General features: G+C 34.4%; 1 protein-coding gene across 1 annotated transcript in view; it reads right to left on the bottom strand.

Annotated features, from left to right (window-relative positions):
* LOC122045426 (nuclear pore complex protein NUP88-like) overlaps positions 1 to 9164 on the bottom strand; it is a 31096-nt gene extending 21932 nt beyond the window's left edge. The window contains exons 1-2 of the mRNA XM_042605649.1: positions 8638 to 9164; positions 7515 to 7663 (exon numbers count right to left, since the gene is read on the bottom strand). Coding sequence (XP_042461583.1) covers positions 7515 to 7663; positions 8638 to 9069 — 581 coding nt within the window. The 5' untranslated portion in view covers positions 9070 to 9164. The remainder of the gene's footprint in view (positions 1 to 7514; positions 7664 to 8637) is intronic.
* Between the last annotated feature and the right edge of the window lie 5961 nt (positions 9165 to 15125).

Below are 15125 nucleotides of genomic sequence, written 5' to 3'. Positions count from 1 at the left end.
CGGTATCATATTGTGCTGTGTCGATATGATTTCGGTATTTTTTTTATTTATATATCATAATTATAAGATAAATATGTTTATGGTATATATAAAAATAAGTTGTATATTGATTTTATATAAGTTCTCAATTATTGAGCAACTTAATATTGATAGAACAAATACGTAAAAATAGTTTTATTTAAATAAAATTGATATATCAATAACTCGAATTAAAATGGATCTATCTATAATAATAAGTATATAAATTAATACAAGATATTACTTTATATATAATAATTATATAAATTAACTATTTATTTATTTATTTATTTATTAATTAAATAATATATATTTGAAATAGTAAAAAAATATCAAGTAAAAATTTATAAAATAATAAACATTATCAGAATATAAATCTAATTTATTAGAATTTTTTTTAAAAATTTAGAATTTTTAAAAAAAATTAAATGAAATTTAAAATAATACAAAATGATAAAAAAATATATTAGAATATAAATAAGAATTATTATATTTTTTAAAAAAAATTAAATGAAATTTAAAAACATTAAAAATTAAAATTTCAGAATATAATTAATAAAATTTATTTTAATTTTAAATATATTTTTTATATATTTTATTAGGATAATTTAATTAGGGTTTATAAAAGCTTTTTCAAAATATCACACATCCTTATAAATTATTTAAATTAATTAAATAAGGGTGTCCGGTGACACCAGAAGGGTTGTCGGACGCGTCTGAGGTCACGAGACACGTCTGCCGAAAGGGTCACTGGACGCGTCTGGAGGCGTCGGAAGGGTCGTCGGACTCTTTCGGCGACACCTTCAGCGCTGCAGGAGGAGTCCCGCGACGCCTTCGGTGCCGAAGGCATTGCGGGACGCCTTCAGAAGCGTCCTGATGATTCTGGCGCCGTCGGATGCGTTCTCTACTCCTGCGCTGCCGAGACGGAGACACCTTCTCTGCCGGTTTCACCCACCTAACGAAAAGGTAAAAACCATTTGTGCCGAGCGGCATGGAACGCCACTCTATACCTTGATTGTAGTAGTTATGTTCCGTAGCTACTACAACTGTATAGCAACTATGAGATCATAACTGCTACAATTGTGTAGCAGCTACAATCTCATAGCTACTACAACTATGTAGTAGTTATGATCCTATAGCTGCTACAATAGTGCCAAAAACAAGGGTATTTTCATAAACAAAAATGAGCTAAAAAGGGATGGGGCGTTGTTTTGATGATAAATGAAAAAGGAGTGTCGTTTTGACGATTCTAATAAAAGAGAGATCTCTTTTGATTTTTACCCAAGTATATTTCATAAATTTGTTGATTGTCACTACAAAATATAGTGATACATCTTATATATACCACTTAATGATAATATTATTTGAGAGATAAGAGTAGAACATATAATGTCAGTGGTCACTAACAATGGTGTCAACCTTGAGAGAGTTGTTAAAGCAAGATCGTCTAACATTGTTCTGGTCATCGTCCACAACACACTACATTGATTTGATGATGATGGGCATGGCAATCTCGATGGTAAAGGTAATAAAAAAAGGACAATCATTAATAAAATTCCTTTATACTTGTCATCAGGTTCAAAATTAATGAGTAAACTTATTGAAAAGAAGATTGTATGACCCAAAAGTAACTCAATTTGCAACTTTCTCATTTAAAGTCATCCCCGGAGAAAGTCAAATTGAAGGACATATTCACTTCCAAAATTGAGAAACTTCTTGATACTGCACTGAGGGTGGTGTGGCCCAACCAATTATTAGATCTACTAGATTCTAGGACTATATTGCATAGATTTTTGAGACAATAAAGCTTTGTACATTGTTCTCCACAAGATCCGCATGGACAAGAAACCACAAATGGGCAACATTCAACCAATTGATTCATGAGAAGCAAATACAGTCGTCAACCACGTATTAAAATTGTGTTTATATAATCATATTGATGAGACAACTAAATGACAAAAATTATTCATTTAGCATCACATAATTCTTTTAATAAATTTTTAATATTGATAATAATGTATGTTTGTTTATTTTAGGTTCTTATCTTAATTCGGAATATTAATATTGACATACCTAGCCACAAATGATTATCTTCTAGTGTCCCTCAAAGTTAATATCAAGACTACAATCAAATAGATAATTAGTTGTTTAAACTATCAATGAGAGTTAATTACTTCAAGGAGTATAGCTTTTTTATGATGTTTTGTAGTCACATATCCATATAAATTAGATATTGATAAATATAAAATGATTTATAAATAGGCATCATCTACTCATATAGAAGACCATTTTAATTTTGTTCATTTATTTATCTTACAGCTAAGTAATAGTTACAACATAAAGGATCAACCCTAAAAAATTGAGTATAAGTTCTTGGCAAATATAATTATTATGCGGCTGTGAAAGACATTTTGATAACTTCCTCACTTATTCACTAAAATTGCCTCTCTTATCATCACTTAAAGAAAATAGTCTATGTTCATTATATTAAGTGCTAAAATTAAGTCATAATAGAAAGAAACAGAATAAGAGTCTAGTGGTGTAGACACATTTAATATAGGCCTTGTCCTGAATGAGAATAATTCAATAATGGATTAATGAAGAGTTGTTGAAGCCAAAAATTCATTACTTGATGAACCAAGATATCCATCATGACGAACTCAATTCCTTGCCAAACAAATTGAAGTAGAGCAAGCTAAGATATTGGTAAGGAAGATGATGATGTTAAATCTTTTGACCTGAATTTCTATTGTTTGCATCTCAATCGAAACATTCTCAAATGTCTTGACCCCAACTACAACCAAAACAACCGCCTTAACCCCAAATACAACCAAAGGTCACAGCTAAAGGGAAAAGTCAAAGCCCTCGAAATCTCTAGTAAAGAGAGAAAAATCCCTAATCTGGTTTATAGGAAGTAGTTGACAAGAGAAAAGCAAACTGATAACCAATCATAATCCGCTCAAAGTAATTAAGAAGCAAGAACTTGATGTGAGTGACTAAAGATCATTCTGTAATCTAACGAGAAGTTTGAAATGATGATAGAGACGCCAACAACATGACAACTATTAAGGAAGGCATTATCCATAGAGATGCACTAGGTGTGGTAAACTTATGTTCCCTTGACTTCAGCACTTGAACAGTGGACAGATAAGGTTATACACATGCAATGCAAGGTGATGGTCATGACACTCCTATTAAGTGTTAGTTTCAAGTAACTCGCCAAACCAAATGAAGCTTGTGACCAAGATATACAAGGAAATTTAACTAGATTGATTATGATCAAGGTCCATCATAATGTAAACCTTTTTATTATAGTTCTGATGCATCATACAGTGATCCGTTATATCAAAACTCAGGACCATATATGTATCCTTATCTTATAAGATAATTATATTAATTTTATTCCCAATGGTGAATTGAGATATATTGATAAACATCTAGATAAATTAATGTCAATATCACATATCTTAGAATAATTATTTAATTTAAATCTTTAAAAATTTATAGTGTTGATCTTCCAAGGATGTGGTAAGAACTAATGCTCGAATCTAATACGCAATGCTCCTTTTCTATTAGCAAGCTAGTTGAGATTGTTATAATAATGTATAATCTATTGCTCTCAAATATTTACAAAAAAAAAATATTATATTTAAAAGTAAATAAATACCAAAATCGTATTAGCTCGATAAGATATAAGAATCGTATCATTTCAGTCATAGACCAAAATTCCCACATAACATTTTAATTTTGCATAACCCTAAATCTAAAATACTAACGTTTGACTAAATTGACAACACCAATAACCCTATTGATACTAAAACCTCTAACAAGGAAATATATTTTTTGTGTGTGGTGATAAGATATCCTATAGTATGTCGTTGTATAAGCTTATGCAGCAGCATAAGCTGCGTAGGTAGAGGATTATGTGAAACGATGTACAATGATATGCATAACAAAAGATTAAAAGTAAACAAGATCATAATAATTCAGCTAAAATTAAAAAAACAAATATAATTATAAAATATTAAATGTAAAGAATATGACATTATTAAATTGTTAGGTACACAACCCTAACAAAAATTTACATGTGATAGAATTATTAAAATAAAAGGACAAATTTGTCAATCTATTACTTTCATTGAAAGGAAATTTGAGAGTTTTGGTTAGTGTTTGATAGGCTAAGTCAACCAATCCAACTTGATCTTTTGCGTTCTTTATATATGAGTAGACTCAAATTCCTGAATGTTCTTATTTGGATTTTTCCAATCTGACCAGACAGTTCTATTCAAATTTTATAACTATATATTGAATAATAACTTTACACTTAAAATAAATCCAATCTAAAAAAAAGCCCGATGCATGAAGTTTCCGCTAATATGGGATCCCGATGAGGGTCTATTGTACGCAGCCTTACGCATTACAAGAGATTATTTCTGCGACTGGAACCGCCAATTGAGGTCTCAGGGAAGGGTCTATTGTACGCAGTCTTACTAGCATTACAAACGTCTGTTTCAGCGACTCGAACCCGTAACCACTAAGTTGCACAACAACAACTTTACTATTACGCCAAGACTCCCCTTCAAATCTAGTCTACAACACCAACAACCAAACTTTATCCCACTAGGGTCGGCTATATAGATCATTTTATATCATTGGCCTTTATCTCCTACTATATCATTATCTATACTTAAATAAAATTTATCTTGTATTATTATTACTAACCAAGTTTTTTGAATCTTCCTCGTTTAATATGTGCATTTGTCATAGTTTCAAATCGCCTAATTAAAGCATTTATTGGTCGTCTAAGTACATGTCTATATTATCTTAAACATGTCACTCAGAGTTTTCTCTCAATAGATGCAACTCTTCTCTAATGTTCTTATTTCTTATTTTGTCCATCCTCGTATGTTCACACATCTACTTTAACATCCTCATCTCTGTAACTCTTATCGTCTGCTCATGTGCTCAAGTCATAGCCCAACAATGTCATATAACATAGCAGGTCTAACCAGGGTTTGAAGTGTTATGTCGTATCGTCTGAAACCATCGGAATTTACCGTTTCGGTGAGGAAGCGAAACCGGCACAACAGGCGAACAAATTTCGCCTTCGTCATCCATTAGCGATCAACGCCTCCATGTCGTCGGAAGCGCGTCACGCGACGCTTCCGGCGAAGGCGTCACGCGACGCCTCCGCCGCCGGCGGAAGTGTTGCGTGAGCATTGCTCATAGGACTCGCGCGACGGGATCGGGACCACTATTACACAAAAGAAAAGATTTAATTAATTAAATAATTTCCAACTAGACTATGATATTTTGAATAGACTTTTATAAACACTAATTAAATTATCCCTATAAAATATATAAAAATATATTTAAAATTTTTAAAAAAATAAAAATTTAAAAATTATTAATTGATATTATAAAAATTCTTTTTTATTATTTAAAATTTATTTAAAAATAAAAAAATTAAAAAAATTCTAATAAATCATATTTATATTCTGATACTTTATTATTATTATTTTAATTTTTTTACTGTTTAATTGATATTTTAAATTTTTTTACTATTTAAAATATATAAGATTTAAACTAATAATTAATTAAATGAATAAACAATTCATTTATATAATTATCATGTATCAATTTTAATTCGAGTAATTAATACATTTTTTAAGAAAACTATATTTAATCATTTTTTTAACCATGTTTAAACAACTTATATAAATCAATATACAACTTATTTTAAAATTATACACAATAAATATATTTATCTAATAATTACTATATATAAATAAAAAAAATACCAACACTGCATCGTCACGGCACGATACGATACCAAAATCGTATCGTTCCGGTCCGGGAGCGAAACCTCGGCACGAATTGAAATTTTAAACCTTGGGTCTAACCGCCATTTTGTAGATTTTCCCTTTAAGTTTTAGAGATACTTTACGATCACATAAAATATCCGACGCTCTCCTCCATTTCAACCATGTTTGTATTTTATGTAAGACATTTCTCTCAATCCTTTCATCATAAATACTTAAAGATCTCAGTTCCAAACAACTCCTCATTTCCTATCTTCACAATTGTCTCATTCCATCTAATATTGCTAAACTTAAATTCATATATTCTTTCTTTACTCTACTAAGCCTAAAACCTTTCACTTCTAGTGTTTCCGACCAAAATTCTAGTTTAGTATTTTCTTCTTCACATGTCACATCTAACAAAACAATATCATCTGCAAACAACATACATCACGGTATTATGTCTTGAATGTATCTAGTGAGTTCGTTCATAATTAGTATAAAAAGATAGAGACTTAGAGTTGATCCTTGATGTAATCCTATCATTATTGAAAATGCTTCAGTTAATTCGCCTCTGATCGTTACAACCTCATACATATCCGTAATTAGTTTAATATATGTTATGCTAACACCTCTTTTCTAGAATTTTCCATATAATTTCTCTTGGACTCTATCATAAGTTTTTTCTAAATTAATGAATATCATATGTAGATCTTATTTTTGCTCCTGATACTTTTCAATTTGTTGTCGAAGATGTATAGCTTCTGTTGTTGCCAGGCATGAACCCAAATTGATTTTCAATCACTGCGGTCTCCTTCTTTAATCCTTTTTCTATATTCTTTCCCAAAAAATAGTCTCTTAACCAATAAATAAATCCAGAGCATATCACAGCATGAGAGACTTTAACAATTGTTCATACGAAAACTCAATAGTTGCGTATCCCAGTCATTCACATAATTTAAGTATAATTTTTCTATTGAAATTAAAAATTCATGCCTCACTCGAGCAATTGTTTAGTCCCATAGAAGGAATTTCCACACCTTAAAGCACCTAAGTCTCTTAATACAAATATGTAAATGATGTCATCTAGCACATTGAATAATGGAGTCTACTCATGCAGCTTTTATTACTAGCAATCTGATGAATGTTGCAGACAACAACAGAATTCGCGATACCACTACCAATGGAAACAAGAGAATAGAAATTCAAAGTAAACTACTATTTCACCCTTCCTAACTTCTCTTCCTTCTTCCCCACCTTCTTCCTTCTTGCCTCTCAACCCTTCCTCTTCACCATAATCTTTGTGCACTAAAACAAACTCCATCGCCGGCTGATAACACAAACCAATGTGATATTGAACAAAATGTGGTCCTTAGACATTCAATTGTGCAAGAAAAATTAGTAAAATGATTTCTTTTAATTAACAATTTCGCAAGCTAAAACATTTGGCAAGAGATAAACCATTAAGGAAACTTGGTAGAAGAAAAAATTAAGATCACTTCGTGGCATCTCATGCTTCCACAAAAATATTACACACACACACACACACACATATATACATACATAAGAGTTCATTGAGTTTCGCAAAAAGGAATATTGTCGAGGCAAACTTCATGTTCCACCATTAAGAAGCTAATTAAGTAAAAGAGAGAATACAAAATAGTAAAAGGGAAGCATAGTGTTCTCTTAACCAACCTGCATGTCAGTTGTTCTATTGCAGGTGTCTTGTCATTTATATGCATGATCCTTACGTTGTTGGATCCTGCAAGAAGTAATAATGATCCATCTATGTTGAGAGAGATATGATCAACCTTATCCTCAATCTGAATATCTGAAGCCAATACCTGTGCAAGGAGAATAAAAGTAGTAGATTTTATCAATTGTAATTATAGAATATGTCATGCAGATGAAAAATATTTTGAACATAAAACTTGTAGAAGTTCACAAAGTAAGAGATATCCTTCAAGAAATAGATCAACTGCATGCAAAATTTAACAATGTCAAATCAAATGAACCATGATAGTATTACTTAGATAATAGCCTGCGGTTTACTTCTAAAAATATGTCATAATGTTGTCCACATAGATCATGATTGTTTAAAAATCCACCAACTTGGAGCACATATAATCAACAAGGTATAGTGAATTTTCACGCTAATGTAGAACAACTAAGTAAGAATCTCTAATCTTCTTGATTTTAGCTATTTCTTATATGCTATTGATAAGCATGCTAAATGCTCCATTACTTTAAGGAAGATTTCAGTACTTGTATAATAACCAGCCTTTGTAATTAGAAACATCTGCCAGCAACATTTTAGACTGCATCCTGCTAGAAGGAATAATAGCAGCCGCACCCCTTAAGCTGACTCTATTTCCTTATCAATGACACTTTTTTCTGGCAATACGAATGGCTGCACTTAACTTCTTTCTATAGCATAAGATGCACTGTTGATTGCTATGCTATTATTCTATTTTGTATTCCCAGTTAAAAAGGAGACGAATGAATTTCTTTTGGATGGAGTAAGGAGAGAAATAAGAAAAAAGAAGAGGAAAAGAAAAGCGTAAGTGCATAAGCAAAATCAAAGCATGGTGATCGGGAATACAAAAGCAAACGACGAACTTGAAGCAACAGGTGGCAACTTTGTGGAGACATAATTACAGAACCCAATCAAATAATGGCATTCAAATTGTTCGACAAAAATATAAAGAGCAGGGAAGGTAAAACTACGATCTTCAACAGCTGCTGAGTTTACATCATACAAAATATTTTTTTAAAAGAAGATCACAAAATTCGTAAGACGATAACAGAAAGTAGTGACCTCAAAGGGGATGGCAGCCTCCAAGACGGCAGATAACGAGGAATGGGGTTCAGGGTCGCGGAAGCGCAAGGAGAGGCGAAGTACGCTTTGGGATAGGGGATCCCACACGTAGAGGCGTGAGGAATCGGCATCCCAGCTCAAGAGATTACTGCTTCTGGGGTAATGATTCAGTGATTCCCCGGTGCTGCTGCCGCTGCCATCGGCAGAGGAGAAGAAACGGTGCTTGCCGAGAGGAACCCACTGAGGTGGCGGTCTGGTGGAAGTGAACGACAGAAGAGTAGGAGAGCTGCTGTGGAAGTCCGGAAGCGCTCGCTGTGAGGGAGTTCTACTGGAGGCAGACGCTGACGGACTAGGACGAAAAGGAGGAGGAGTAGGAAGAGGAGGGGAGTCGCCATCTCCGTCTTCGTCATCCGGCGCTGTTATCCTCGTCATTTTCGTGCGCTATGACGCTGCAGGCGCAGGCGCAGGCGCAGTCGAGGGCTCGTCGAAGTGGACGAGGCTTCGATTTGACGCTGAAACGCCCGTTTACTTGCGCTGAAAATTGGCAGATGGACTATAAGGATGGTAATTGGGCGGGCTGGGCTAGGGCTAGGGCTAGGGCTGCAAATGAATCGAGTCGTCTCGTGAGCTTTTCGATCCGACTCAAAAAATATTCGATTCATATTCAAATTTATCAAATTCGAGCCGAACTCGAACATGTTCAAACTTTTTTTCAAGCCGAACTCGAGCCCAAATTATATTATTCGAGCCACTCGCGAGCTGCTCGCAAGTTGCTCGCGAGCCTTAATATTTATTAATATAAATTAAATATATATTAAATAAATAAATTTCGAGCCTTTCGAATATATTTTTGACCAATAATTCGAATAGTTCGTGAACATGTTCGAATATTTCGAGCCGAACTCGAACCCGAGCCTTAATTCGAACCAAACATTTTGAATTGTTTGAGCTTCGAATCGAACTCGAACTCGAATATACCTAATTCGAGCCGAATTCAAGCCTTAAATTTTTCTACATATTTGGCTCATTTCGATTCGTTTACACCCCTAGGTTGGGTGGAGCTAGGGCGAACTTGTCATCCCCATCCTCATCCGTCCTATTTTTTCGGATTCAGAAATTTTCCAAATCTGAATCCACGGCATTAAATCCTCATCCTCGTCCCATCTTCAAATTTAATTTAGATTATTAAATTTATTAATATTCTCATACATGCCTCATCTCTACAAAAAAATCAAAGATTTTCATCCCCATTTCAAATTTTTTCGGTGGGGAAAATTATCATCTAAAGATAAAGATGGATAACAAGAATATGAATTCAGAAAACGCCCGTTTACTTGCGTTGAAAATTGGGCAGATGGATAACAAGAATATGAATTCAGAAAACCCCCTCACAAATCCCTTAAATATATATCTCTCTTAAAAGCCGAGCCGTTCACTATACAGAAATGTTGTTTCCTCACTCACTAACCTTATTCTCGAACTTGATTGGATTGGCTTACAACTTTCTGGATCCTCGCTTCTTGGTGACAAGAAATTTTTTTTTTGCCCCCAATTTCGTACAAAGCTCTTCAAATAATTATTTAAGTTTGAATTTTAGTTATGGTGTATCATAGGAATTTTTTTTAATAGGACAATAAATTTAAGAACGCTCAATTGCACCGCACTATAAAGATTTTTTTTATAATGAGATGATAAACTTAAAAATACTTATCATTTAGATGGATCTCCGTAAATAGGGGCTGAGAATAATATGGGTAAAATTGGGCATAAGTCCGATAGAAATTTTAAGCTATATATATATATATAAAAGATCAGTTCATTTAGAGGTAATTATTAAATAAGCTCAATTCATTTTTAAGGCCCAATTCAATTTAGAAGTTAGGTTATTAATGTTTAGATTAGATTGTCAAATTATTATTTGACAAAACATTAAAGTAACTGATTAAAATCATTCGCAGAAGAAGCGACCCATGGGACCATACAAGAACAACTTTGGAAAAGTTTGAAGAAATGAAAATTCTTATAGGTTTGTGTTTTATTTATATGTAATAGTATAATCAATTATATAGTTTACGTTTTTTAAATATTATGTGAATATATTAAGATTTTTATTTTTTATGGTTGAAATTTAACATCGGATATTTTAAGATTTCTAATATTTAGTGTTGAAAATGAATACATTGAACTTAGTATCTAGTTTATATTTATTCAAAAAAGATAAATTTATGAAAAATTTTAGGGTTAAAATTTGAAAATGTAGGGTTGACATTTTTTATCTTCATTGATCATGTCCGAAAGTCGAGGTGACGAATGTTGCATATGTGGCTCTCCTGCTGACCGCGTGTTGATTCCGCTCCGACCTGCAACCACAACTACGTCAATGCCGAGCCAGGGAAGGGGTCCCTGCGTTAGCCCTCTGACGCTCAAGTCAGACACCAATTAGGCAAGAAGCAAAGAATTGTAGTACAAGAGTAGAATTCGCGAGAAAAACATACCTCCGTCGATACTTGGAACCCCTTTATATAAGGCTCCTATAGCGTATGTGCACGCTTCTTAAAACAGGCACAATATTACAAGTTTTCCCTGAAGAGACATGTCAGTAAAAGTGTCTCTGACACAATACCTTAATGGGTCGAACATATCTCTGAAGTGGAAGTTTCCACCGTACGATCTTCTGTCTGATCATGCTGTCCGTCGACGGCACTAACTCCCAAAAGGATGCAGAAGGATATCCTACTGTATCTATTGCTTAGTCGAACGGAATGGACGCTCGGCCACAAGTCCTCTATAGTGTTGCCCGTTGCTAGACCGAGCAGGATGGCCGCTCGGCCTGAGTCTCCATTGTCTGGCTGATGAATCTACTTGGCCGAGCGAGGTAGCCGCTAGACAGATACTTCCACTGTCTGACTACTACACGTGTATCTTGACCGAACAAGCTTGCCACTTGGTGTAGTAGCGTTGTCCGTGTATGGTCTGCTCGGCCATGACTCTACTCCACTATTCTGAGTATTGATGTAAGGCCGAGCGGAGTAGCCAGGTGCTCAGCTGGTAGCCAAACCAGTAATGCTGTCGGGTCGGACCTCTTCGTATCTCAGTCGTAAGGACCACTTTGCCCGACCGACGAGTTATAGTGGGTCGTTGACCATTTTGACTTTAACCTCCCTTGACCTTTCCCGTGACATCGGGGTGGGACCCCTCCTTATTACTGCATCATTTATATTTAAAAATGTAGACAAATTTGTTTCATTTGTTAGCTTCTCATGTGTTCGAAGTGTATTTTCTAAAAAAATATTTTTCAAAAATGATTTTATTTGTTATTTTATATTTATAATTGAGCTGAATTTTTTTAAAATTGAACTTATATGTAAAAAAATAAAGAATTTGTAGTTTGAATTGAATTAGCTTAAATAAATTAAACTTAAATTTATTACGATTACAAGTGAAATATTACAATGAGGAATCAAAAAATATTTAATTTTTTTAAAAAAAATAATGATGAATCAACAATTGATTTAAATGGGCCAAATAATATATCTCCTTGTATTTCAAAATCAACGTCAACTAAAACACCAAGACTTGGAAACGAGACTCTTGATGAACCGCTTCCGAGTAACAATTTACAATATGTTTCTAATTCAAGAATTCACATCCCCATTTTACAACATCCCATTAAATTACAAGATGAGGTAAGAAGAGCATATATTGATAAAGGGTCAATTCAATCTATATATGATCATCCTTTTACTGAATGTGAAGGTCAAAAGCGTAGATTTCAATCTTCTTGGTTTCAAAAATATCCATGGCTTGAATTTTCTATTGAGAAGCAAAGTGCATTTTGTTTCCCTTGCTATGTCTTTGACACTAATTCAGCACAATTTGACACATTCACTATGACGGGATTTAAAAATTGAAAAATAGTTAATTGTAAAAATTGTCCATTCAAGAGACATGAAGGAGATGGGAATTCAAGGCATAGCTTTACCATGCGAAAATGGAGAGATTTGAAAAATCTTGATCAGCATATTGATAGAAGATTAGAAAAACAATCTTCTAAGCAAAAATTGAGTGAAATCGGTTGCTCTTAAAAGTGGCCACAGAAAGTGTGAAGTTTCTTGCAAATAAGGTTGTGCTTTTAGGGGGTCATGATGAATCAGTTGCCTCTAAAAACAATGAAAATTGTATGAAATTGGTAACTTTGTTGGGAAGAATGAATCCAGAAATCGGTAGTATTTTAAAATAAGCATTTAAAAATACAAAGTACACATCAACAGAAATTCAAAGAGAGATTTTGAAAATTATTGTTGATATTGTGAGGGATAAAATTCATAAAGCAATTGGAGAAGCCAAGTTTTATATCCTTGTTGATGAAGCAATTGATGAGTCAAGTAAATAACAAATAGCTATCATTTTAAGATATGTTGATCGGGATGGGTGTTGGGACCTTGACGTCCGCTAGAGGGGGGTGAATAGAGGCTCACCCAAATCGTTCGCTTCCTACGTTGTTAGCTTGCGCAGCGGAATAATACAAAAATAAACAAGCTAAACAAAATACAAGACAAGAAAGAATGGAAACCAAGCTACACGATCATTTACGTGGTTCGGAGATAAAGCTCCTACTCCACGGCGTGTCCGTAAGGTGGACGATCCCTATCCGTCGGTGGATTACTCCCCGGAAGACCTCCGGCTAGCTCAAACTCCTTGTGGGTGGAGAAACCTCACCACAAACTCACCAAGACCTCTTGGACACAAGGAAAACTCTTGAGCACTTGTAGACTACTAATTAGACCTTAACCAAGTCTAATTTCGTCAGCTCAAACCAAGCTCCCAAGCTTTGGTTTTATAGCCCGCGGGTTGAAAACCCCGCCTACCAGTCGACTGCTAAAACATGCAGTCGACTGCCCTCTGTGGAAATTTGACCGTTACACCTCAACGGCTCGATTTCACACATTCTGTTCGCTGCCAGTCGACTGCCCCAGTCGACTGCACCAGTCGACTGCTAAAACATGCAGTCGACTGCTACAGTAACGCTATAGTGCTGCTACAGTAAACCCTAATTTTTGAGATTTTACCCCGAGTACATTCACTCAGCACTCGTTCTCACCCGACCAACCTAGACCTAGCCTTCTAGCCTCCTCCATCAGCTTTGCGTCCCTCGGATGCCTCCCCATCCTTCACGTTTTGCGTTCTGGAGCTTCCATCGGCCTTGTCATTGTTGTCGGGTCTTCCTTTGCCAAGAGGTCGTGCCTCCGGGACTTCATCCATTGCCAAGTCACACTTGGACTTACCTCCTTTGCCAAGATCACACTTGGACTTACGTTGCCAAGACTACATGTTTGGACTTACACCGCCAAGACTCACCCTTGGACTTTCCTTGTTGTACCTGTATCCTGCACACTTACAATGCATATCAAATACAACAATAAACCTAACTTAAACCTTTGCCCAAACATCAAAACCTAGGGCCACTAGATTGCTCCAACAATGGGTTCATTGGAGAACGATTTTTTGAAGTTCACGTTGAAAATACAAGTGCATTAACTTTGAAAACAGATATATGCAATGTATCTATTAATTAAAAATCTTAGGGGGGCAAGACTATGATAGCACAAGTAATATGTGTGGAGAATGGAATGAATTCCAAGTTTTATTTCTTAAAGATTTTTTATATACTTATTATATTCATTGTTTTGCTCATAGACTGTAACTTGCTTTAGTTGTAGTTCCTAAAGAGGTGCATGATGTGTGGCATTTCTTTCAACATTAACTTCAGCTATTAATTTTGTTGGTTCATCTGCTAAACGTCATTTTCAATTGAAATCTACCCGAAAAGTTGAAATTAATGATTTGATAAAATTGGGAGAAATTGACACTGATTCTAAATCTAATCAAGATTGTTCTTTGGTACGAGCTGGAGCTACTCATTAGAGTTCACATTTCAACTCTGTTAGGAGATTCATTGGTTTGTTTGGTTCAATGAGTATACTTCTTCAAGATCTTGTAGGCAAAGGTCTCAATAGTAACATTTGAGGAGAGGATAAAGGTTTGTACTTGGATATAAAATCATTTGATTTCAGAATAAACTTTGTTTTTGATGCATGAAGTTTTGGGAATATCAGATAAGTTGTGTCAGACATTATAGAAGAGTGACATAGATATTTAAATGCTATGAATTTGGTTTCTACTACTAGACTAAATCTTTAGTAGATCCGAGATGATAGATGGGAAGGATTTCTTTGGAATGTGTTGAAGATTTGTGAAAGAAATGATGTTGAGGTGCTAGACTTTGATGATTGCTATACACGAGGTATAAAATGTTCTTGTCAGCATAAAAATAATATAACAATCAATGATCATAACATTTTGAAATATTCAAAGCATAATAAATTTCCAGTTGATGAAATTGAACAAGAGATTTCCAGAGGGCACAATATAATTTCTTACTCTCAGTAATGCTTTGAGTCCCATTTGGATTCAAATTATTTTCTCTG

This window comes from Zingiber officinale, chromosome 2B (genome assembly GCF_018446385.1).
Source record: "Zingiber officinale cultivar Zhangliang chromosome 2B, Zo_v1.1, whole genome shotgun sequence".
In the NCBI taxonomy this organism is placed as follows: domain Eukaryota; kingdom Viridiplantae; phylum Streptophyta; class Magnoliopsida; order Zingiberales; family Zingiberaceae; genus Zingiber; species Zingiber officinale.
This window is presented reverse-complemented; position numbering and strand designations above follow the sequence as displayed.